The sequence below is a fragment of the Musa acuminata genome, chromosome BXJ1-7 (genome assembly GCF_036884655.1).
Source record: "Musa acuminata AAA Group cultivar baxijiao chromosome BXJ1-7, Cavendish_Baxijiao_AAA, whole genome shotgun sequence".
Taxonomy (NCBI): domain Eukaryota; kingdom Viridiplantae; phylum Streptophyta; class Magnoliopsida; order Zingiberales; family Musaceae; genus Musa; species Musa acuminata.
Window position 1 is genome coordinate 13,300,236 of NC_088333.1, and position 26,756 is coordinate 13,326,991.

The following is a 26,756-nucleotide window of genomic DNA, read 5'->3' on the forward strand; positions in this document are numbered from 1 at the left end:
TTTAAGTTTGCAAGGAAGTTCAGATTTTGTGATCTTTGCTTATTAGTACAAACAGTCGAAACTATTGAGACTGTGATGGAAGCACTAATAAATTAGACGGAAATGATCTTTTTAAACTAATAGCCAATTCCAACTAATAATCATTCATTCACTCACTCATCCATATCCAAACAAGCATTTGAAGAACTGCATGTTCTTACAACTATACAGCATTTTGTGGAATGTAAAGTTCCATCCCACTCATATTATTCTACTGTACTGCTTCGCAGCTGTTTCCTGAAACCATGTCATCCATCCGGTCAAATGGTATTAGGAATTCTTCAAGTTCTAGAGTAGAATCGGATCCCTTTCAACACCATGATCCATTAATTTAAGCTAAACCATATGTAGTCTTCTCAAGTACGTAATTCCTGTAATCCTGCACGACACTTTCCCTGCATTTTGGGCAATCCAATGGGCTCTATAAATTGAGGAGCCATGCCTAGGTAGGCATCATCAACTCTTCGTGAATCCTGACAATGGAGAAGCTAATCCTCCTCCTTTGTCTTGCTTCTGCCATCTTCCGTTGCTTCTCTTCCTCCGCAGAGTGCAAACCTCAGGTTGACGGAGGTGGGAACGGGACTGTGCATGTCCGTGTGGGTGCCGTCCTTGACATGCAGACTTTAGAAGGGAAGAGGAACCAGGCAAGCATCAACATGGCCATGGATGATTTCTACGCTGCTCACGGAAACTACTCCACCAGGGTAGATCTTTGCCTCAGGGATTCCAACACAAGCATCATTGGTGCAGCGGCAGCAGGTGATGATGATGATGATGATGATGATGATATATATATATATATATATATATATATATATATATATATATATATATATATATATAAGAGCCATTGATAGAGATTTGCTCCTCTTTAGTTGAGCCCTTAGTTTGATTCTAGAACAGATGATCTTGATTCCTAATATTTGAAAATCAAAATAGAATTGCATGACAACAGTTTCTAACTTTTGAGAACCAAAATAAAACTATATAGAATCTATTCTAATTTTAACTGAAATCTGATTTGAACCATCGGTTTTTCTAAATTAAAAATAAACTAAAATAATAAAAATATAATTTTTTTAAAAAAATTGATCATAATGTTGAAAAGTGGATGTATTTCAATGCATTAATGAGTCTAATGATATAAATTTTATGAAATTATAAAATTATCAATTACTGTGTTAATATAGGATGTTCATATTTTTTCTTCGTTTGGTATATCAAACAAGTATTCGTTTGTTCTTCATGTTTCAAACAGTCGATTGTTTTTGGATGACGCCCTCCGATTAGGTCTGAGTATACTTGCAAGACCAACTCCTCCGTCAAAGATTCTTATTCTTAGTGTGTTGCAGCCACGGAGCTATTGGATGACGTCGGAGTGCAAGTCATCATTGGTCCTCCCAAATCCACCCAAGCTGACTACGTGCTAGTTCTTGGCAACCACAGTCGAGTTCCCATCCTTTCCTTCTCCGCCACCAGCCCTTCCCTCTCCACCGCCCGCACCCCCTACTTCGTTCGCACCACCCTCAACGACTCCTCCGAGGTCGGCGCCATCGCCGCCGTCGTAAAATCCTTCGGCTGGCGCAATGTCATCCCCGTCTACGACGACACCGACTACGGCACGGGTGCCATCCCCTACCTCGTCGACGCTCTCCACGCGGTCGACGCCGCCGTCCCCTACCGCAGCATCATCGTCTCCACCGCCTCCGATGAGCAGATCGAGAAGGAGCTCTACCGACTCATGACCATGCAGACTAGAGTCTTCATCGTGCACATGCTCGCTGACCTTGGCTCTCGCCTCATGCGGAAGGCCAAAGAGGTGGGCATGATGGTTGAAGGCTATGTGTGGATAACCACCGACGGGATCACGAATGACCTCGGCTTACTGGAGGAGAAGGTGCTCAACTCGATGCACGGCACCGTCGGCGTCCGCCGGTACATTAACAGATCCGACGAAGGTGTCCGACGTTTCACGAAGAGATTCACTGAGAAGTTCGCTCAAGGGAATCCGAGCGTCAACATGTCAGTGCAACCTCACGTTTTCGACTTCTGGGCGTACGACACTGCTTGGGCTGTGGCCATGGCGGTAGAGAGAGCCGCCGGGGCAATGAGGCCTCGCATCCGTGGCTCCCCAAGCCGTAGCAGTGTAGCAACCGACTTGGACAAGCTCGATGTTGCCATAGATGGACCGAGACTTCTGAAGGCGATCCACGACACTCGGTTCCGTGGCTTGTGCGGCGAATTCCTGCTCGTGGACGGGCAGCTCCCAGTTTCCGCCTTCGAGATAGTGAACGTTGACGGAGACCATGGCGGAAGGGAGACCGTGATCGGATACTGGAAGCCGGAGTCCGGCATCACGCGACACCCGAACACTAACAAGGCGACAGAGCTCATGCCCATAGTATGGCCAGGGGGGTCGACGACCGTGCCCAAAGGCTGGCAGATCCCAACCAATGGCAAGAAACTTCAAGTCATCGTACCTGTAACAACAGGATTCAAGCGATTCCTGAGCGTGGAATGGGATCCAACGAAGAACTCAACCAGCGTCAAGGGTTACTGCATCGATGTGTTCGATGCTGTCATGAAGTCGTTGCCATATGCCGTCCCTTACGAGTACATTCTGCTTCAGCCGAGGACGGCCTCTTACATCGACGATCTCGTGTATCAAATATACCTGAAGGTGATCCTTCCTCCCTCTTCCTCTGATCATTCTTTAGACCTAAGACCAGAATCTAAAGACGTACCACACTCGTTGTTGCAAGTCCAGAACTATGATGCGCTGGTGGGGGACATCACTATCGTGGCAAACCGGTCTCAGTACGTGGACTTCACGCTGCCCTACACCGAGTCAGGGGTGTCCATGGTCGTCCCGCTGAAGAAGAAGCCTGGGAACGCATTAATATTCTTGAAGCCATTGTCGGCAGATCTATGGATATCATGCATTTTCTTCACCTTCCTTACAGGTTTCGTGGTGTGGCTGTTTGAGCACAGGGACAACACCGGTGAGTTCGGCGGCCCGCTGCACCGACAACTGGGCATCATCTTCTGCTTCGTTTGCTCCACGCTGGTCTCATCACCAGGTTTGCGTGATCAAACCACCTGATACAGTGACATAGAAATCATGTCACATGACGTTCACTTGTAATTCCAGAAAGGAAGTTGAAGAGCACAGCATCGCAGATCGTGGTGGTGTTTTGGGCGTCCGTGGTCCTGATACTGGTGTCGAGCTACACAGCGATGCTGTCGTCCATGCTCACGGTGCAAGAACTCCAGCCCACAGTGAGCGATGTGACCGAGCTCCAGACGAAGGGAGTCTACGTCGGCTACAGAAACGGATCCTTTGTGGCCGACTTGCTGCAGAAGATGAACTTTGACCGGCACAGACTCAGGAACTACAGCACGGTTGATCAGTATGCCGATGCCTTGTCCAAAGGAAGCGATAACGGAGGGGTGGCAGCCATTTTCGATGAGATCCCCTACCTCATGTTCTTCCTCTCCAAACATTGCCTTGACTACACCATGGTTGGGCCGACGCATCAGACGGCTGGATTTGGCTTCGTATGCCTCTTATTTGCCGCTTATTCTGCAGCGAATAATAATAATTTGATGAAACAAACTTTGTTTGCTTCTTATTCTTAGGTGTTTCAGAAGGGGTCTCCATTGGTTGCTGATGTTTCGAGGGCTATATTGAAGGTGACACAAGGGGACAAGATGGTGGAGATAAAAAGGAAATGGTTCGGAGATCGGCCAACATGTTCTAGTCAGCGAGACAATCTCAGCTCCATGAGGCTTAACTTCAGGAATTTTTGGGGACTCTTTCTCATCTCAGGACTTGTGTCCATCACTGCCTTGGCCTATTTCGTCTGCAACAATCCATATGAAGCAAAGGAAGTGATGGCAAGGATGCAACAAGCAATCTTGTACATCAAAGGGGGGAAGCTGGATAAAGAAGCTCAAAGTGTTACTGAACCTGATCAGAATGGGTAAGCTATGGCACTTCAGTCCATGAATGCATCCGATTGTTCAATTGGAACCCAAATCCTATACACATTCCAGAGACAGCATTTTTTACATCATTATCATAATCTGAATTGAAAAATCAATTTTAAGCACTAGAAGGGATTCACGAGTTCCTCAGGGAAAATGTAAATCAAGAATATTGCAATATACATAGACGGGTGGTATCATTTTCCGCTTATCATGCGTGATTGAAAGGGAACCCTCTCGATCTTCATAAAGGTTGAGTAGTCCCTTTTTAAGGGTTGTTTCCAGGGCTCTCCATCCATTTGCATGTAGGCTTTGTTCCAGTCACCACCTCGTAGTTCCAACTTAATAGCAGCTGCCTGCAAGCAGAAATCAGCATGCACTCATTTGAGTGAGCCTAAAATTCACAAAATGGAGCCACCACATGGCAGTAGCGATGACCAAAGGATGTGGAGATCACAGATAAAGAATCTCTGGATAGAGTAATGAACATTAACATCAAACTAAAAGAAGAGAGAAGAGAGATTGATATATATATATATATATATATATATATAGAGAGAGAGAGAGAGAGAGAGAGAGTGAGAAGAGAGAGGGTTTTGGGGCCAATTGAATGTCAATTCCAAAGCAAAAAAGACAAGACAATCCAAGAGATCTTTCAACCTACAAATTTCATTATGTTTGTATTGTCGTATAATTCCACAAAATGGCGATGTCATGAACTCAATATTTGAAGGATGAAGCTAGGGGAAATAGAATACTTGTCCAGTGGCCCAAGAAAATAGATCTAGAAAGAAATTGACAAGCATCCAAGCTTTTGACTGTCAAGTATTTTCTCATCCCAGCTAACTCTAAGCTAACATACTCAAACTAAATTTACTATTACTATTTTGTTACGCGTCACATATGTTAACACCATAGTTCAAGGACAACAAGAAAGAAATCACATTATTTTGTGTATATCACCATATAAGATTGATATGAATCATCCGAGTCTTCCTATCCTCTCAGTTAAATATAACTTCAATGTTAATTTCTTTAAAAAGAGACACCATAAAAGGGCATACTTAGTACACAAGGCTCCCACCAATATGAGGTCTGGGAAGGATCAATGTATACAGCCTTATATCTAAATATTTAAAGAGACTATTTTCATAATTTAAACTGTAGTCTCCTAGGCCACAAAGGAACAACTTTACCATTGTGCCAAGGCCCACCCTCTAAAGAGGCACCTGGTTTAGTTAAATAGAACTTGTGGTTAGTGATGAAAATGCATTAAGAATTCATAACACTTGTAAGAAATGAAAATGCTAAAATCAAAACCATGCTAAAATGAATCTATGATAGTAGAAATTTCAAGATAATAGAGGTACCTGTGCAATGTGTTTCGCCAAAATAAGTTCAACCATAACAAAGGATGCATGCCATCCATGCTTTAACCCGAATATCTCAAGCAGCCCGTCATCCACTTGAGCTTCAAAAAAGCTTTTCTGATAAAAGAAAGGTTAAAATCCCTGTGAATTTCCTTGAGAATAATATATCAGGACAAGATTTAAGATGCACCAATAAAACTCTCCCTCCCCTCTTCTTTTCCTATTTATCATCTTTTTGTTACATAGATTTGCATCAAATAGAGTGAATCTAATGTATGAATATTTGTCATCAATACTTCCAACAGAACAAATTTCTTCATAGACATTTATAATATTATAGTCAAGGTTTGCCAGAACATTATTGTGAGTAGATAAGTAAATGTATTGTTTTGTGTTATATAAAAAAAGGGTACAACTGCCAATGCATGATTCAGTTGAAAATTGCAAGATTCATGGTTTCATGCTTAGAACAAACTGTTATTTCTATCAACAGCTAGGACTAAATTATTATTCAGTAATAACAGACAGGTAGTGCTGCTTTGAAAAATCTCGAAGAGCATATCTGGAAGCCTTAATGGGAGTTGGAAACGTATAATTAATCTATATCCAGAGAAAGGGGAACATTTCAAGATAGTCTCTGAAGTCTGAAGCATGGAGACAAATAAGAGACAACAACACTATATGATATGGTTAGCGTAATAAATCAAATTTCAAAATAAAACAGGACATAAGATGAGATGGATACAACACCAAATATATTTAAAATGCATATCATATATGACAGTTTTACATTTAGTAATAGTAGTAAAACATGCAGAAACATAAAATTATGAATAACAGGTAATTAAGTAGCACTATAAACCTATTCATCCAAAAGAAATAATTATTAGTAACAATAGTACTCAAGAATGTAGGAGAGATAGCAAGAATTTTTTATAAGAGACGTGAGATTGTTACTTTAATTCCATTAATTATAATTTAATTCAAGAATTTATTACTTTAATTAAAGCCCCAAAATCAAGCCTCAAAGAGGAGGCATTGTGGAAGAAGTCCAACCACTTAGATCCAACTCCAAATGCAATCTGACCTCAGATGAAACAGCAAGTACTTTTTTCCCTAAATTCTTGTTTTCCCTTTACATTTTCCATTTTCTTTTTCCCAACAGCCACCTGTGTCAAATACTGAAATCTTCCCATATGAGCAAAAACAAAGGAGTCCAACTAGTGGGTACCTAATATTGTCCAGTATTTTGCTCATTGGCTTGATGATCTACAAGTTGAAGGACCAAAGTTTTTGAAAGTTTAATTTAAAATTCATTTTAGATATTATAAGAAAGTCATAACCACAGCTGACCACCTTAGCACAAGAATCAAGGGAAATAATGAGATAAACAAAAGAGAGAGACATGAACAGTGATAGCTTTAGTTGACTGGACCATATAGGAAAGAAGAAAGAGAAGGGATGAGGAAGATGTCAATTATAATTTGATAAAGGAGGGTAATTTGACAACAAAATTCAATGGTCAAAAGGCCATGGCAAAAGATGTAGTACAAGATTATTCCAAATAAGCTAATGGGAGTAAACCGTGATGTCCTTATTGTAACTAGCCATATTTCCTGTTTTGTATATTGTATTCAATTAGGCATTGTGTTTCTCTAATATTGTGATTATTACATACTTTATGTTTATGATTTCTCATTCTTAATGAATGTTAAAAGTAGACTACTTGCTCTATTACAAATATCCTGGATGCTTTATGTGTAAATTGCTCATTCTTAATAAATTAAGTTACAAAAACCAGACAGATATTGGGTTTGGTTGCGTGGATAGGAAGGATTGCCAGTACAGTTGGCAAGCCACTCTATACAGCTACCACATCCCATCTCGTATTTACCAGGGTCTATTTTGAAGTTAATAAAGCAAAGAACCTCCCAAAGAAGGCCTGTATCAACATCACAAATGGAAGCCTATAATGGTACTTCCCAAAGACCGAAATTCTTGATAAGAGGAACAATATTGCCATATTTGTTGAAAAGATACCAAAATTGACGATTGACACATTTCATACTAGAAAAAATCACAAGAAATCTTTTGATAAAACATATTCCTATTTATTGAATCCATGGTTGAAACAAATGGCTATAGTGGCATGTCTTAGATTAAGCATGTGAGAGGAAAATTCAAGCATATTTACAACTACAGTGTAGTGATAAGAAAAATTACAGTGCTTCTTTGAGAATCATTTAATTTATACTTTTGATACAAAAATTCAACATCTAATATTTCTCCACTGCTGAATAAACTAACAAAATTGATTCCTAATGGTTCTATAGCATGTTTATGTATTCATGAAGCACACAACAACAATAAAACTAAAAGTCCCAAATATTTGGGATCAGCTATATGGATCTTTTGCTATCATTGAGATCTATAGAAAGCTATATGTTTAATTAAATTCAAAGTACTTAAATATTTATTTATAATTTCTATTAATATCTTTTTAATTATGAAGTAGTATAATATATTTAATTATGAAAATATTGATTTTAGGTACATGATAATGCACAATGCAATGCACCTTGAATCAGCACTGTTATCGGCATATATAGTGCAATGACAAACAAGAAAACTTGGAATTCCCCCAAGCTCATCTATTAGTTCCAGTAAAATGCCAATTCCAAACATAATTAAAGGTAAAGATAGGCAGCACTTACATGAATTTTTTATTATGGAAAACCAAGAAACCAATCAAACAATTAGAAAAATCTCATGGACAAAAGTAACACAAACCTTCTCAAGATACTCAGGCATAGGATGCCCCCATGGATGTCTTCCACCTCCATAACAGTCAAGATTTAGAATAACAATGGATCTAACACTGCAGCCAAAGAACATCTTGTAAATCAATTCCATACTTGAAGAATAAGAAAGTTTTCCATGTCCTAAGGAGATAAATAACATTATATCACGGTATTCTTCCATGTTTTTTTTTCTCACTAGAAAAATAGGGGAAGGCAGATAAAGAAAAATATGAGTACCACTAGAAATCCTACCCAATGATGGAGGTGACAAGTCCAGAAAGAAAAGCCCAAGCTTCCAAGGATAGTGGAGCAATCAAATGACTAAGCAGTCCATTATAAAATAGATGAAACATCCATGGAAAAAAATCAGAAGTGTTCTTGACAAAATTAGATTTGAAATTCTAGCCTTTCCCCAATTGCCTCTCTGCCATATTACCTTCTCTTCATCATCATTTATTACCTCCCACATCTCCATATTATTCCTTGCCATTTTCCTTATCTCTTCTTTCCCCCCTTCATTTTTCAACTGCATTTAACTTGTCAGCAAGTGTCAATGCACTGCTAAATGACAGACGAAAGAAATAACTCTTTTCAAGGTGTTGGAGGAAGATAGAAGTTGAGGGATCAAAAGAAAGGAAAAGGGAAAAGGGGCAAAGGTGATAGAAAAAGTAGAAAGAAAGAAAGAAAGAGAGAGAGAGAGAGAGAGAGAGAGAGAGGTACCATAGGACCACAGCATGAGAGAATAAGAGAAAAGGTGTTGGTAGTATCACCTAAACTGAAAATCTGTACTCTAAACACAAATCCACATGCTTTTCTTTTTATTATCTTTGTAAAAGGACAAAGGGTGGGCAATGTTGACCATTATATTAGAGAAGTTGATTACTTCTTTGATGATTAACACATGGGCTCACCAACGAAGGGAACCCAATTCAATCGAGTTGTGCAAGCAATAATGAAACCCTGTCACCTACCTCGCTGCTGCTAACAACCTCCCCAAATTAATGAATAGCAACAATTGGCTCCATTCCACCATGTTGTATCTAATGTGATGACACACATCAGATTCCTCATCAGAAATGTCATCTCAATGATGTCTTCTTGACCTTCCTTTGCCATCGTCTCCTTGATGATTGTACACATCTCTCAATTATCAGGCCAGTGAATGGCAAGGATGAAATAATTTGTCTTGGGAGAGATAGCTACAAAATAAAAAATCCCAATGATTGACCCTATGCAATGGACCACCTCTCCTTTCAGTAAGTAAAGGTGGATATCTATTTTGAGTCAATCCTAATCTTCTGGCTGATGGATACCTAAAACTTACTAAATTCCATGCTAGATAACAATAGCTCCAATGTAGACCTTTCTATTACCTTCAAAGAAGATGAAGAACAAAAGGTCAAACAACACCACTAATTTTATGGTTATCTGACCACTGAGGTTAGAGAAAATACCCTTGAATTATGAAAGAACTGGTAGAAGGGAAGTACTTTAGAACATACATTAGGTCATTGGGCATTTGATGCCATCAGATCTGCCCTCTTTTTACACAAGGGTTCACATGGATGTTTGATCTCATAATTAAGAAAGAGTGCAGAGATTTCAGTCCTAAGCAGTCATACTCCAATCATTTAACTAAGTTTGACTCTTTAAAAATTTTTTTAACAAGATTAGATTGTGTTCATCAACTTGAAAGCTATTACCAGTCTCGTATCTCTTCTCTTTAGGGCTTTTTTCTTAAAATATAAGATAATTGATTATAGCGCTTCATGCTAATGTCTCATTGAGCTGCTTCTATTCTTATTAATTAGATTCTTGCTTCTGTTATTGCTTTCAAGGTTATGTTGAATATTTAATAAAAGATATTTATCAGCCAAAGGTAGGGTCTGCTTATATGCTAATTGTTATAATATATGACTACTGCTTGACATATTTCTGAAACCTCCCATTTGGCAAATGACATAACTATATTGAACAATCATGAAAAGAGGAAACAAGTCCAAAGCAAGACAAAACGGAAATGGAACAATTGCAACGACAGTGAATTAACACTTAACAAATTAGTATCAGGACGGATAAAACATGCATCTCCTGAATATTGTCACACAGTAGATTACCTAGACAACAAAAAAAATAAAAGTAAACTGACCTTGAAGGAATTTGAATCTTCTCCCACTGTTTGCTATTGACTTTTCTAATATAAAGAGCTAAAATGTTTTTGAGTCCCCTGCATTTGGATTCCAAGATCAATAAACATAACATTTTTCTTAACTTCTCTGTGTAGACAACAATTGGCAAACATATCAAGCAAAAGGGGAGATCATTGTCCATTAATAATGAGATCAAAGGCTACATACCAAAATAAAAAATTTTAAGAGAAAGGAAAAGTGAAACAAAAGTCGGAAAAACTGTATTGATAAGAAAATCAAAAACATGAACTGCCTGAACTCACCCATCATCTCTAAGCTAAGCACCTCAGCATGTTTTATAATATCCTGTCCTCTAAATAAACACCAATATGTTGCTCACTTAAAGATACTGTTATCCTGTTGTGTTGAGCAAAGTTTTTCTGAATCTACCTATCTAATAATTGTATGATGCGTATATGTGTAACAACCATGACAATGTCATTAATATTAGCACAATGGAATTAAGACATCGAAGAAGAATATTCACTTTTATGGACATTAATCTAACTGTGTAATGCAATCACATAGAAGGACAATGATATGGTTTGGTCCAAACTAAATTGAAAATTTAAGCAAGTTCAGAAAAGAAAAATATTAGTTATGAGGATAGAGGAATTTGTAGTAACTCAGAATAGTGAAGCTTTAAGCTGCAGAGAGACACTGATGATGCTTCCTGAAAGTCTCTTCTATTATAAATTTAGTTACGGCATCAATGTAATATAGTAAAGCGATGGTTCTTTAATTCAGTAGAAATTCAATCATAGATGCTGTTACTATTATGGGATGAGGACTCTGAATTGGTTCGTGGAGGGCAAGATTTTCCAAAGATAATTTTTGGTTCAGGTATTCAGTTGAAACTTGATCTCAATTTGGCTTCTCTGTTCTACAAACCCAAGTGTTTTCTAGTTGCACCATGAAACCTTTAGCTTCATATTGTGAATTATATGATGATTAAATTGTGTAAATTGAAATACTTTTCTCAGAACTGAAAATGGAAATTCAATAAAGTGAGCAATTATAATCCACAGGCATAACATGGGTATGACCTTAGTTCTGGAGATTTCACACACGGTGTAAAGAACCACCCTTGTGTGCAGCCAAGTCCAGCATAAATCAACTGAAAAACAAGAAGTTCAAATGATAAATGAGACTGCATCTGACAAAACATAAGACCAGATGCTTAAAAAATTTGAAGAGCACTTTCAAAGCTTGACATGAGGAATGGCTAAAATGCATAACATAATATAGACAATTAAAATAGACATTTAATAATTTAAATAAAAATCAATTAAACACCAGGGAACTGAATTATATATTGATGAAATAGAAGAACCTAGTCCCCCCCATAAGAAGGGGTTGAATGTAATGCTCCAGTTTAATCCTATATCGGAAGCAGAAAATAATATGGATGAATCTATAAGAGATAGAAGATGCACTTCAATTTTTGGGTTAGTAGTATAAGCTCAACAAGTTAATGAGATAGTTATCCCATCAAATTGAGTCGTGACCTTGCACCTATTATTCTGCATGCAAAACTAAGGATTGCAGGAACTATGAAGAGTAGATATATTCAGCTTGGGTAGAAGTTCATATGCGCTTGCAAACTAAGGAATGCAGGAACAAGGAAAAGCAAATATATGAAACAGAAGAACCTAGTCCCTCTGCAAGGTGTTGTACCTAGTGCTGGATAAATTTTTTTGTGCAACTTGCAAACTAAAGACTGCAGGTGCAACTTGCACTAAGAAATACAGGAAAAGGAAAACGAAATATCAGATTCATGCTAGACTGCAGATAGTGAACAATAAAGAAAAAAAATCAAAAGCATACTTTATTTGACATGGGACCCTGTGCAAGATATGGTTTTTTGTTGCGTAGATGGTGGAATCCATAAGCAACTTGAGCATCCATTCCTATATTCCAAAAGAAATGAAAAGAGTAAGTATCTGCAAGCACCCAATGGTGCAGAAACACAACTGGAGGAAAATATTACCATGAAAGAAGATGACTAGAAAAAATATATTTCAACATCATTCTTTTGGATTATCTGTTTCCATCTTGTTTGAACTACTATTCAGTCCTAAAACCTAGAAGTAAAAAAAACAAACCATATTTCGGCAAAAAATTAAGATCATGTAACACTTGTTCCTGACATCTCTTATGGAGCTAAAATGAAGAATGCATAGACTTGATTGTTAAATTCAGCTCTGAGATAATAACAATACCAATGACTAACATAATAGTGTTCATGAAGCAATGAGTTTCAGAAACAAAATTGTTGTAGGCCACAGAGCTCACCAATGCTAAAGTAATTGTAAAATACTCCTTCAGAGCAAGAAATGTTTTCAGGCAATTCTCTTTGTATGTCCACATCCTGCAGCAACATTGATTTTTACAACATATTACAATATATAGCTTAAACAAGTAAAAAAATTGAATGCAGTCTGTTAGCTTTAACTATGAACAGCAGGTCAAAACCACTCAAATCATACAAAAAAAGAAATAAATAAAGCAAATAATCTCAACAACAAGAAAGAAAGAATCAAGTATATCTAGATATTAACCTGGATAATTGGAAGAATATTGCAAAAATGTATTTCATGTTTAATCATAACATTTGAAGTGTGGTAAAGAAGCACTGGAATCCAGAATTCATGTTAACTATTATATAGAGTTAGTGTTTCAGCCAAGGTTCGCAATTTCGTACCATACCGGAGTATCGAGCCCAGTTCGGTATGGTACGGTACGAGTATATCGAGCGGTATGCTTTGGCATACTGTTCGGTGTATATATATATGTAAAATAAAAAAGTTAAAAAGTAAAAAGAAGGGCAACGTCGCCTTGTTTCTTCTCCTCGCATAGGAAGAAGCTCCTCGATGACGTCACCTCGTTTTTTCTCCCTGCGAAGCCTTGACGACATCGTCGAGGCTTCTTCTCCCCGCACGGATGAGGAGAAGTCGCTGACGACGCCGATGCCTCATCGCCTCAGACGATGAGGAGGCGACATCTTATATGCGGTGTCCGGCGAGAGAGGGCAAAGACGGATCAAGATCGTCGAGGGAGAGCGATGCCGGATCTCCAGGTTCTCCCTTTTTTTCTCCCTCTTCTTTCTTCTCCCTTGGCTAATATCGCATGGTGGCAGATTGTCACGAACGATCGTCGCGCACCCGCAACAACTTCGTTCAACGAACCGTTAGTCGCTTTTGCATGCTTGTACCTAGACATGGCAGCAAGTTTTGCCTTAGTTTTGTATGTTTTTACTTGTAAAAATGCATGTTCGAACAGGTTGCAGCACTGCAGTGCGACCGCTCACTGCGCCGGGCCAAACTGCCCAAAACAGCCCCGTTTTCGCATGCCACGACTTGTATTCTGTAAGCTGTAGCTGCACGCAAAACGTCAGCCATCTCAGCACCCTGGAACCCCCCGGGTGGCACAGGGCTAGATGAGGCTTCGGTATATTATCGAGCATTGAAAAATCTTCAAAAGTTCGCACGTTAACTTGACGGGAACTTTCCTTCATGCCCGGCACCCGATGAGCAGTTGTTTATGGACTTGCAACTATTCGTTCTATTTTCTAAATTCCTTGTTTTCTCGTTCCTCTGTTTTCTCTCTTGCACCAAGGTGCTTGCTGAATTGCTTGTAAAGCTTCTCTCTCTGCGAGACGCCGAGACTTGTCCGTCGCTCATTTTCAATCTAATAAACTTTCTATTTTACAAGTCCTTCGGGACCTGTACGAGGTTGCAACTAGGCTGAACCTTTGCGGACTTAGGTAATCCTAGCTAAGTCCGAGGTGTTGGCGCAACGGTGCTTCACGACTTAGGCAACTTTAGCTAAGTTCATGACTTTGCCGCAAGGGTGCCTCATGACTTAGGCAATTCCAGCTAAGTCCGTGACATTGTGATATCAGAGCAGGCAAGCAATTCAAGCAAACAACGAAGAAACTTCGTAATCTCGCCATATCCAAGCATTGTGGCGAATCGAGCAAGGTGGGGCAAGCCAGACCATTGCCCCAAGCAACCGCAGGTAGTCTGCAAGTGCAAACTCGCTCTCATATTGGTGGAGCCGCGTTGGAGGACCGTAGTAGCGAACATGATGAGCGAGAAGTTGACTACTCTCCACGAGCGGAGGAGGCACAATCTAGAGCGCCAACCAGGAAAAAGAGTCATAGGGAGAGACTCACAGCGGCGGAAACCCGCTTGGATGTTCTTGAAGTGAGCTTGGAGGAACTCTACCATGGCCAACGAAGGCTTCTCGGGGTAGAGAGCTCGCAAGAAGAAGCTAAATCTTGGATCGACAAGGTTGAGGCCTTAGTCGATTGACTGTTAGACGATACCAAAGACTCCGTGCAACATCTGTATGAAGTCGTGGCAGAACTCACTTCCAGGGTGACCATGCTCACTAGGGCACTGAATGCGGGAGGAAGCAACACCCACGTTGCACCGCCACAAAACTTGAGGGCACCCGAGCCATATTGTTATGGAGGTGCCAGAGATGCTAGAGAGCTCGAGAATTTTCTGTTCAACATGGAACAATATTTTCGAGCTACAAGGCCTGATTATGAAGAAACCAAAGTTTCGATAGCTAGTATGTATTTGAATGGGGATGCAAAACTTTGGTGGCGAACCCGTTGAGAGGAGATCTAACAAGGTCCGTATCGGGTGGACACATGGAAGGACTTAAAGCAGGAGTTGAGAACTCAATTTCTACCTGAGAACACAGAGTTCGTCGCAATGAGGAAACTAAAACAACTCCACCAAAGTACTTCCATTTGAGACTACGTGAAGGAATTTTCTGCACTAATACTGGACATACAGAACATGTCCGAGAAGGATAAGCTGTTCAGCTTCCTCGATGGTAAGCCTTGGGCTCAACAAGAACTGCATCGAAGGAATGTCACCGATGTGATCAGGGCAATTGCTACCGCAGAAAGGCTCACCGACTTTGTTACCTCTGAGGACCCGGGAAAAAGGAAACAATCTTCAAAAGGAAGGAGCCTAGGGGCGAATAAAGGAATAAGAGTTCCCACAAAGGGCCAATCTCAAAAGGCAAGGCCCCAAAACCTGGCAGATGCTTCTTGTGCGGAGGGCCGCATATGGTGAGAGAGTGCCCACAGAAGCAAGCACTCAATGCTTTAACAGCTTATATCCATCCCCCCAAATCGGACAAGGGTAAGGCTGTCGCTATTAGTTCGAGTAGTTCAAAATCCAACAGCGATGATGAGGTGTCGCAAGGACCCCGGATGGGAGCAATACGTTTGTTGAATGCTATGCGGAGTCAAGTGAGGGAGAACATGAAGACAATGCCATAAAAAGCAGGAAGCAGCTAATTGATATACGTAGACATTAAGCTCAATGGCCAAACAACTCGTGCGATGGTGGACACGGGTGCTACCCACAACTTTATAGCCGACCGAGAAGCAAATCAAATTGGGCTGATCTTTGAGAAAAACCCGAGTCGAATAAAGGCGGTCAACTCGGAGGCCAAGCAAATCTCCGGGTTGGCAAAGGGAGTTCCCATCAAGATCGGAACATGGAGCGAGAGCACAAACATGATGGCGGTGCCACTGGACGACTTCCAAGTAATTCTTGGAATAGAGTTCATGTACGAGGCAAAGTTGGTGCCAATGTCATTCCTAAACTCCCTATGTATGATGGGAGGTGACGACCCCTATGTGGTTCCCGTCTCTCGAAGAGGAACCAGGGAACCCCAACAGATATCAGTATTCAAACTGAAGAAAGGGGTACGAAAAGACGAATTAACATTCGTGGCTACTATAAAGCTAGAGCCACTCGACGAGGAGGCCATTCATGGATCTGCTAGGATGGCTAATGTTCTGAAGGAGTTCACAGACGTTATGACATCCGAGTTGCCGAAGACTCTGTCGCCATGCAAAGGTGTTGATCATCATATCGAGCTGGAGCCAGGAATGAAGCCTCCAGCGAGACCACCATACAGCATGCCCCCTCTAGAGTTGGCAGAGCTGAGAAAGCAGTTAGGTGAACTGCTAAGCGGTGGTCTCATCCATAGTTCCAAAGCACCTTTCGGAGCTCCAGTTCTCATTCTCTTCAAAAAAAAAAAAAAAAAGATGGGAGCCTCTGACTATGCGTCGATTATCGAACCCTCAACAAAGTGATGGTTAAGAACAAGTATCCCATTCCGCTCATCGCAGACTTGTTCGACTAATTGGGCAAAACAAAGTATTTCTCCAAACTCAACCTTTGGTCGGGATACTGGTAGGTGCGCATTGCTGAAGGTGACAAAACGAAGACTACCTACGTGACTAGGTACGGAGTGTTTGAGTTCTTGGTGATGCCTTTCGGCTTAACCAACGCTCCGGCCAAGTTCTGCACTCTTATGAATCAGCTATTCAAAGAGTATTTGGATAAGTTTGTGGTTGTCTACTTAGATGATATCGTCGTCTATAGTCAAATGCTTGAGGAGCATGTTGAGCACCTTTGGACAATTTTCAAGGTTCTCAGGGAGAACACTGTGATCGTGAAAAGGGAGAAGTGCTCCTTGGCTCAAACGAAGATCTTATTATTGGGGCATCAAATCAGTGATGACTCCATTTAGATGGACAAATCAAAGGTGCAAGCTGTTACGGAATGGCGAACTCCAAAGATGGTGCCAGAGCTGAGATCCTTCCTTGGTTCCGTCAACTACCATCGGCGCTTCATAACAGGGTATTCGAAGCGCGCAACTCCACTGATGGAGTTGCTGAAGAAGGAGCAGCCTTGGAGATGGTCTGATAAATGTAAAGCGACATTCCAAGATTTAAAAGCTGCTGTGTTGGAAGAACCGGTGCTCAAATTGTCGGACTACGAGGAGCCCTTTGAAGTCTATACAGATGTTTCAGACTTCGCTATTGGGGGAGTACTCATGCAGGAGGGTCATCCGGTAGCCTACGAGAGCCACAAGCTCAACGAGACCGAGCAGCGGTATCCGGTGCACGAGAAAGAGGTAACAGCGGTGGTCCACCGTCTGCGAGTTTGGCAGCACTACCTTCTTGGATCGCGATTTGTGCTAAGGACAGACAACATCGCTTTAAGTTATTTTTAAACTAAAAAAAACTCTCCCAAAAGCAAGCATGATGGCATGACTTTCTGGCTGAGTTTGATATGGCAATGGAGTACAAGCCCGGAAAAGCAAATGTCGTAGCTGATGCATTGAGCCGGAAAGTGAAAATGAATGCCATACAATTGGAAGGCAGAGGCCAAACAAGTCAGTTGCACTCCACTTTCCTTCCCAGGATCAGGGATGGACTGTACAATGATCCTCAGGTAGTAACCCTGATGTAACTTATCAAAGAAGGTAAGGCACGACGATTTTAGGTCCAGGAGGGACTCATTTACACAAGAGGCAATAAGGTTTATGTTCCTCGAGTGGACAATTTGAAGTATAAACTCTTAAGAGAGTGTCACGATTCCCTTTGGGCTGGACATCCGGGTATTCACAGCACCTTGGCTCTCGTAGAGAGAGCCTTCTACTGGCCAAAGATGGGGACTGATGTGGAGGAATATGTTCGAACGTGCCTCACTTGCCAACAAGATAAGGTGGAGCAGCGGAAGCCGGTGGCACTTTTGGAGTCGTTGCCCGTACCAGAAAAGCCATGGGAGAGTATTTCCTTGGACTTCATATCAAGCTTGCCAGCAGTAGGGGGACTCGGATCGATACTCGTGGTGATCGATCGATTTTTAAAGTATGCAACTTTCATTGCTACACCCCTACACTGTTCAGCAGAGGAGGTGGCCAATCCGATGATGAAGAATATGGTGAAGTATTGGAAAGTCTCGCACAATATCATCAGTGATCGAGACGCTCGATTCCTGTGACGATTCTAGACTGAGCTATTCAAATTGTTGGGGTCTAGGTTATACTTCTCCACAAGCTTCCACCCCTAAACGGATGGCTAAACTGAAAGGATAAACTCGCTCCTTGAGCAATATTTTTGGCACTACGTGAGTGCCAACTAACGAGATTTGGTGAAACTGTTGGACATAGCCCAATTCTCTTACAACTTGCAACGGAGCTCTGCATCCAACAAGAGCCCCTTCGAGATCATTATAGGACAACAACTATCAACTCCTCATACCTTGGCTATTGGATATACTGGGAGTAGTCCATCAGCATATCACTTTACAAAAGAATGACACCGAAATATAGATATTGCATGGGCTTACTTGGAGAAGGCGACCAAAAAGATGAAGAAGTGGGCAGACTTATGAAGGCGGTCATAGGAGTTCAAAGTCGACGATTTGGTGTTAGTAAAGTTCCAACTAGCATCACTCCAATTCTTTAAGAACAAAGTACACAAAGGATTGGTGCGTAAGTATGAATGGCCTTTCCCAATTATCAGTAGGGTAGGCAACGTCTCCTACAAGTTGTAGCTGCCAGCGTGGCTCAAAATTCACAATGTTTTCCACGCCAACAACTTGAAAGCCTACCATTCAGATCCGCAAGATGCTTCCCGAAGTATTCCAACTCGGCCACCCCCCACCATAGCCTCCTACGAAAAGAGAGTTGAAACCATTTTAGTGGATCGCAAGATAAAGCTACCCAATGGTGTTGAACAAAAGGAGTACTTAGTGAAGTGGCGAAAGCTTCCCCGAAACGAAGCCAGTTGGGAACCTAAAGGCGCCCTACGACATGAAGAAGCAATCATCAATAACTACCAACTAGTGTTGACGAGGGCGTCGATAGTTTAAGTGGGGGAGAATGTCATGAACGGTCATTGCGCACTCGCAACAATTTCGTTCAACGAACCGTTCGTCACTTTTGCATGCTTGTACCGAGACATGGCAGTATGTTTTGCCTTAGTTTTGTGTGTTTTTGTTGTAAAAAATGCATGTTTGAATAGGTTGCAGCGCTGCAGTGCGACCGCTCGCCGCGCCAGGCCGAACTACACAAAATAGCTCTGTTTTCACGTGCCACGGCTTATTTTCTGCAAGCCGCAACTGCACGCGAAACGTCAGCATCTCAGTACCCTAGAACCCTCCAGGTGGCACAGGGGTGGATGGGGCTTCGGTATATTGTTGGGTGTTGAAAAATCTTCACAAGTTCGCATGTTAACTTGACGGAAACTTGTCTTCGCGCCCGACACCTGGTGAGCAGTTGTTTATGGACTTGCAACTATTCGTTCTACCTTCTAAGGTCCTTGTTTTCTCCTTCCTCTTTTTTCTCTCTTGCACTCAAGGTGCTTGCTGAATTGCTTGTAAAGCTTCCCTCTCTGCGAGACGTCGGGACTTGTCCGTCGCTCGTTTTCAATCTATTCAACTTTTTGTTTTACAGGTCCTTCAGGACCTGTACGAGATTGCAACTAGGCTGAACCTTTGCGGACGCATATGTTGCAAGGGCGCCTTAGGACTTAGGTAATCCTAGCTAAGTCCGAGGTGTTGGCGTAAGGGTGCTTCACGGCTTAGGCAATTTCAGCTAAGTTCATGACTTTGCCGCAAGGGTATCTCACGACTTAGGCAATTCCAGCTAAATCCGTGACAAGATGGCGATGTCGAAATTGGCTGTTACCGATCGATTTCGTATGGTAATGGGGTAGAAACAGCCCCAATCGATGGTATCGCCCGGTAGCAGGTGGTCCACGTACTGGTTTACTGGCGGACCAGTACATATCGCCCGGTACGGGTGGTATCATTCGATATTAAAAGCCCAGATTTCAGCAACATAAGAATAACATGCAGTTCTTTTGCAGGAGAGTAATAATTAGCATGTATCAACAGAATCATACAGTATAAATTAACTAAAGAAACACCAAAACTAGAAAAATATATAACAGCAACAAGAACAGATTCAACATCACACCTGAGTAAGATCGTACTCCTCCATATGCTTAAGAGAAAATGGAAGTTCTAGTCGTTCTGTTTCTTGCATTATGATTGTAACATGCCAACTGCATATATTATAAATTTTTAGTTAACATAGCTGTGACACATCTTCCCTTATCTTTGAATTCAAAAGTAGAGAAATTCTAAGATAAAGATGTATCACCGTTATTGAATGATAAGCTTAAGAATGAATGGAGATCGGTTAAATTAACAATGACATAATGGTGATTATGCTCACCTATCAAGGTGTTGAACAGGATTCGAGACTGCCTTAAGAAGAGATTGTTTCACTGCTGACTTCCATGCAAAAGGAAACGAACCACCCTGCATTTGGGTAACCAGATAAACTGGTGCTATCTCAATGAATCTGCAATTGTCAACTGACAGTTAAATGCAGCTCTTTACCCAACCAAAACTCCTTGAGAGATCATTCCCCGTTCCAAGTGGAATAATGCCAGTTGGAGGAACTGGCTCTCTTTTCTGCACAAAAAGTTCTCCCAGGCTTCCCAATATCCAACCTACCGTACCATCACCTCCAGCAACCTGCAAAAGAAAATAATTAATCATGCATCCCATAAAAATATACTGCCCAATGGAATAAAACTGGAAAAAAAAACTGAAGAGAAGTGAATAACTGACTAGCACAGTATCAAAACTGTTGGAAATCGAATGATGATAATTTCAAACTGATCAAGGTTAACATATATTAGATTGGACACCAATTCAAACTAAAACTTAAGCTTCTAGGTTGTGGGCCAAACCCAGTATATGTAATTTGAACCTATCAATTGTTGGTGATGATGCGGGACTATTTTTTATCTCTCTTCAGCATGCACAACTGAATATTTTCAATACTCTTATTCATGTGTGGGTTGATTGTCTTGTCTTTATTCGTTAAGGGTTCAAACTTAGTAAGCATCTTTTCTGACACTATAGGACGGTTCACATATTCGCATTCACTTGTCATGGTATGACTCATCTACATTCAGTCAAACTCATGGGTTGAACCACCACATCTTGGCCTTGGCTACCAAACCCATCTTAACTCAATTTTTTAAACTCATTTAGATCAAATTTTATCTACTTGGCTCTGATACCATGTTGAAAATCAAATAATGATAATTCTGATTCTAACTGATCAAAGTTAACATATATTGGATTGGACACCAATTCAACCTAAAAGCTTAAGCTTCTAGGCTGGGTGTCAAACCAACCTAAACTTTTCAAGTTTTCTTAGTGATATGGGATTATTCTCTTAGTCAATCTCTCTTTTTTCTCACACGCATGAATATTTCTAACTAAAACATCGGATAAAAAAGGAAATACTTCACTATGATCCATGATTGTAAGAAGTTCAAGCATGCATGAACAGACACAGCAAGCAATCAGTTCAAGAAAATATACCATAACTCTTAAGTTTTCGCGAATGACCCTTGCAAGATTGTCGCCATTGTCACCCAAGTTTTCTAAGCAAGTCAAACCATACTGAACAAAATGAGGAGGCTGGATATCTGAAAGATCAAATACCTGGATTAAATAAGATAAATAATTAGTAACGTGCCAATTTTGCACACATAGATATGATTCCAGAGAAAATTTTTAATTATAATTATCAATAAACAGCATCATTGGAGTCCATGTGGATCACATTGCATTGACTTGAACATACTAGAATCCTACTTCTCTAGCAGAACTCAGCCTGTCCAAAAATTCTTACTGCAATAATGTTCCATCTACAGTTTCCACAATGGTAACATGAAAATTTTATCACATGAACTCATATCAACTATAGGGTTTTAATTAGCTACTAGAAATTGACAAAACAACACTAGTAGCATAGCAAATCAGTACATATCTAAACAATAACCACATAGGAAGCTGTTGGAAGATTGGGTTTTCTTGAATTGTATCACATCCGCAATTGAAGTACAGAATCATAAATTTTAATGAACTTGAAAATTCTGGACAGCAAGTTCCAGCACAATCTACCTTGGTTCAATATATAATTAATGAACAAAACAAAATAAGTACATGACACTCTTAAAGGCCATCAGAATTCATTGCTGATCGCCCTATCCAAATGTGTATGGAGTTTGATGTCCTTTTGTTTCTCCTTTTTTCCAATAAATTGTTGGTCAAAAGAAGAAAACCATATGGAATTCCCATAGCAAAATAAAGAATAAAAGGCAAAAGGAAAGAAATATATCACACGGCAGGCTGATCATCAAGAAGGTGCAGGCACCAAAAAGATCCAAAGTCAAGAAATCCTCTCAAATTTGAGTCCACAATGTATGCAATAACAATCTTAGGACAACCAAAAGTTCAGAATCTTGCTAGTAACAATAGCACTGAATCAACATTTAATGCTCCATAATTCAAAGATCAAAGAAGTTCAACACAAAGATGTCTACCTGATAACCATGTGTCTAATTTTTGCCATTTTTAGCTTTTATTATCACTGTTTCGGAACCTAAGAGACCAAAACTTTTGCTTGCCCAGATGGTTTACCATGCTACATACATATTAGTAAATAACCTTCTCTAAAAGCAAAGCAGCAAAGCGAACCCAAACTCTTAAGTCACCAAGAATAAAATAACTCCGAATCCTCAAAATAATGCATAAAGATCGATCGAGAAATGCAAGCTTATCACGAACTAAAGATCTAAAGATTCACTCCAGAAACTCCAAAAGTGTACTCAAAGACTAAAAGCCACTGTAAGCCAGCCTCGATCTTCGACCTCAGGAACCCCAAAGGAGATTTCGCAAAATGCAGTAGAAAACGCAAGAAGAGAGAGGAAATGGACTTGTTCGTTGACCTGTTCTACGCTGATGAGCTGCTGAAGCCGGGCCGTAAGCTGGGGGCCATGGCGGCCGCCGCTGCGGGAGTTCACGAGCACCACTATCGGCGCCTCCGGCACCTCGTCCGCCTCCTCCCCGGCTCTCACCGCCGCCTCGGCGCTAGCGCCCGCGTCCCGGTTGCGGATGGCCGACGACATCGCCGTCCGGATGTACGCCGGTATCAAGATCTTACGCCTCAGCTCCTCCTCGTCGATCCCCATCCCCAAGATTCCACATCTCCGGATGGACTCCCACAGCGAGGATCTCGCCGCCACCGTTCCTCCCCCCTCTGCAGCCGCCGTGAAGTTCGACATCTCCCTTCACGCGCTCGCTAGCTGCCGTGTTCGAAGAACGCGAAGCAACCGAGGCAAAAATCGGAGTGAGAAGGAATTAATGCCACTTCAAAAAGGAGGGAGAGAGAGAGAGAGAGGTCTTTACAATTATTATTTTTTACTCGACTGTTTTGGATCGTAGAAGAAAAAAAATAATTTAAATTAATTAGGCGCATAATTCCGCTTGTCTTGCAACCAGAGACGGGGGCGGTCGTTGACTGCCCGTGGAAGTAGATACTCAAAAACGGCACCGTAGGTAGACGAAATTACGAAAATTTGCCATCCTATTGTAAGTGGTTACCGTTCGAAGATGAACGCCAGTTTTCCCATATCCTACGTTCCTCCCAATGTTTTTATTCTCGAGCTGACTGCACAAACATAGTGGGACCCGCACTTCTTCAGGATGGCAGCAAACAGACGGTGCCACCTGAGAAGTGAGAACACGGACTGGTCCAACGCGTTCAGGGAAAAACCAAACAACGGTTCACCAATTAGGATTCTTATAATTGCAGATGGCGATACAAGAGACCAGAGTTGTACAGATACATCAGGGCATTTCCCAGCGACACAAAAACCTTAATCCTAAAGCCGAAGAAAAAGGAAAAGGGCGATCCGCAACGGTCCCCTCGAATCAGACCTCGTCTTCGTGGAGGAGCATGTTGGGAATGCCCTTATTGACGGGGAACCCGCGGCCGGTCTCGGGGCAGACGAGGGCACCCTCCTCGACGTCGATCTCGAGCAGCGCATGGTGGAACCGGTGGAGGAAGTCCTCGGAGCCCAGCATCGCGACGTCGGCCTCCTCGGGTAGCTCGCCGTAGCCGACGGCGTCAGCGAGGGCCTTTTATTCGATCTTGGGGAAGATGTGACGGAGGAAATCGGCGTTGAGCTCCACCTCCTTCTCGACCCGCTTCTCAGCCTCCCGGCGGAGGGGGAAGTCGTTGGCGACGCCCTTGATGTTGCAGGAGAGAATGTTGTGGGTCAAAAGCCTCATCTTTCCAGCTCTCCCTTTCGCTCTATCGATCGAACTTGTGGGCCCTTGAGATATCTTCCTCTGTTGGTGTTGATGACCGCGCAAGCCCAGTGGAAACGCAACACGCGGGAACGGCACGAGGAAAGAACGCTGCGACCAGCCTTCTCGAACACGCGGGAACGGCACGAGGTAAGTTGCGCCGTACCTGCTCGACGAAAGTCGACAGCAAACTTTATACTATGCTCCACAAAGAGAACTTAGTTAGTTTTATCTAAGTCGTGTGGCACCTTTGCATGTCCGTTCGTAAAAGTCAGCTTCCCTAAAACCTCTCATGTCCCTTAGGATCCACAAAAGAAAGAACGAGTTAGAGAAAACACCTCATTCGGGATCCACAAGCAAACATTTTCGAAAACAACAATACAAATTACAAACAGACTTTACAAGCTCTGAACAGTTGCATAACAAAGGGTCAAAATTGTCCACTACAGATCGAAAATCTCTCACAAGTGTTCACATGACATAACTTTTATTTACAAGTCTAAAGCGGCCACCAAACCCAACTAAAATGAGACTATTAATCTTTCGGTCGTCCCTCAATATGTTGTGTAAAGCATGAACATACCAAAAGACACGGACATACATAAGCATTACATCAAACATCCTATTTCGAAGTTTGTCCGTTACATTCTCCCCCACCTATTCCTTCGACGTCCTTATCGAAGCCTTTGTGAACACTACAACTCCTCGCCTTTGTTAAGTCTTCAATCTTCTGCTCCAATTGTAATGCGCCTCATGGCTCTCAGTTGCTCTCCGTTGTTGTTTTTGAGTAGTCGAACATTTGATATGCCATGCTGCTTCAACTCACCAATGACTCTGACTCTGGTGTGGGGTTGGCTGAGTTGTGTTGATTCTTGTTGATTCCTACGGATCCTCCGGATGAAGGAAAAGACCATCCTTACTGCGTTAGTCTCTCAAATGCCTCATGCTGCTTGAATTTGGTGGATGCTTGTTGGAGCTTTTAACGAGCATCGTCTCGCAAACTTATGAAGTTTAACATCAAGGTTAGAAAATATGCACTCTATTTTGTAAAATCTAAATGATTAAAAGAAACTAACATTTATGTTAGTATTTGTATTTTAAATCTTTTAAGCAAAGTATTGAAAGAAAGATATAAGAGTCTAGTTTCTAAAAAAATAAGTTTTACTAAAAAAGAAAATCTATAAAAAATTGTTATAGTTAAAACAAGATAGATAGCTTATAATTCTAAAAAATTTTAGATTATCAAATTTGTGGCTCAAATAATATTGATGTTATTAGAAGGAATAAAACTCTACAAATTGTTCATAAACAAGAAGAAATCAAAGATAGAATTCTATATAGGATGGGTTAGAATACTTGTCTAAGAATAATTTAATCCTGATAAATTAGTTCAAAACCTCAAGCCAAAGCAACACATCTTTTTCTTCTCTTTCAATTCATCTTCCCTTTTCTTCTCTAATCTAATATAGGTTACAGTAAGATTCTCAGATAAGTTTTTTTTTTTTTTCTCCTTTAATTACTTAAATTTAGCTAACATAAAGATAACAAAATGACAAACATACATCAAGGAAGTATAGAAAATATATGTATCATCAATAGAACAAGCACAAGTAGCACAATTCTTAGATTAGCTAGTGACACATGCCCTTCATCTTTTCTCTTTTTTTCTAACTTAATATGAATCCTTTTATAGATTACATTCAAATTTTAGGATTCATAATTAAGTCCCGAACCTAGCAATAAGCTTTCAATGTAAAATTCTTTAATATAAAAAATTATTAAAAACTTCTCATTAAAATAATTAAACAAAAATTATAGATATCATAAATAATTTAAAAATGAAAGATATTACATTCTCCCCTCCCCCAAAAGAAAATTTAGTTTTTTAAATTATCATATGTCAATCAATAAAAAGATAGAGTAAGCTTTCTTCATCTCCTTTTCTAGCTCCCAAGTAGTTTTATTAATAAAATAGTATTTTCAAATCACTTTAACGAGAGGAATTATCATATTTCTTACTATTCTCCTAGAAAAATTATTTAAAAAATTCTCACTAAAATAATCAAACAAAAATCATGAATATCATAAATAATTCAAAATTGAAGGATATTATACTCTCTCTCCTTAAATAAAAATTTAGTCTTTTAAATTGTCGTACCTCAATCAATAAAAAAATAGGGATAAGCTTTTTTCATTCTTTCTCTGGCTCTAAGTAGTTTCATTAGCATAATAATCTTACCAAATCACTTTAATAAAAGGAATGATCCTATTTCTTAGGACATTTTCTTTCTTATCGATAATTTAAGTAGGCTCTTTCATATAGGATAAGTTTTTATTGATTATAATTAACTTATACTT

At 40.6% G+C, this 26,756-nt stretch overlaps 2 protein-coding genes and 1 pseudogene across 3 annotated transcripts; 1 reads left to right on the top strand and 2 right to left on the bottom strand.

Moving 5' to 3' along the window:
* Nucleotides 1-518: 518 nt before the first annotated feature.
* On the top strand, nt 519-4,165 carry LOC135679673 (glutamate receptor 2.7-like). The gene is made up of 4 exons (XM_065193662.1): nt 519-798; nt 1,392-3,119; nt 3,191-3,597; nt 3,679-4,165. The coding sequence occupies exons 1-4, from the start codon at nt 519-521 to the stop codon at nt 4,024-4,026; spliced, it is 2,763 nt and encodes a 920-aa protein (XP_065049734.1). The 3' UTR covers nt 4,027-4,165.
* LOC135678907 (diacylglycerol kinase 7-like) lies at nt 4,017-23,479 on the bottom strand. 2 transcript variants are annotated; one of them, XM_065192151.1, is made up of 12 exons: nt 23,036-23,478; nt 21,624-21,746; nt 20,625-20,762; nt 20,458-20,543; nt 20,197-20,284; nt 12,682-12,757; nt 12,214-12,296; nt 11,433-11,503; nt 10,347-10,424; nt 8,187-8,274; nt 5,397-5,513; nt 4,017-4,382 (listed from the first exon to the last, which is right to left on the bottom strand). In XM_065192151.1, the coding sequence occupies exons 1-12, from the start codon at nt 23,369-23,371 to the stop codon at nt 4,224-4,226; spliced, it is 1,443 nt and encodes a 480-aa protein (XP_065048223.1). In that variant the 5' UTR covers nt 23,372-23,478; the 3' UTR covers nt 4,017-4,223. The 2 variants fall into 2 exon arrangements, with proteins under 2 accessions (XP_065048223.1, XP_065048224.1); XM_065192152.1 differs by lacking the exon at nt 21,624-21,746 and having other exon boundaries at nt 23,036-23,479.
* Nucleotides 23,480-23,872: 393 nt separating this feature from the next.
* On the bottom strand, nt 23,873-24,499 carry LOC135678909 (multifunctional methyltransferase subunit TRM112 homolog A-like; annotated as a pseudogene).
* Between the last annotated feature and the right edge of the window lie 2,257 nt (nt 24,500-26,756).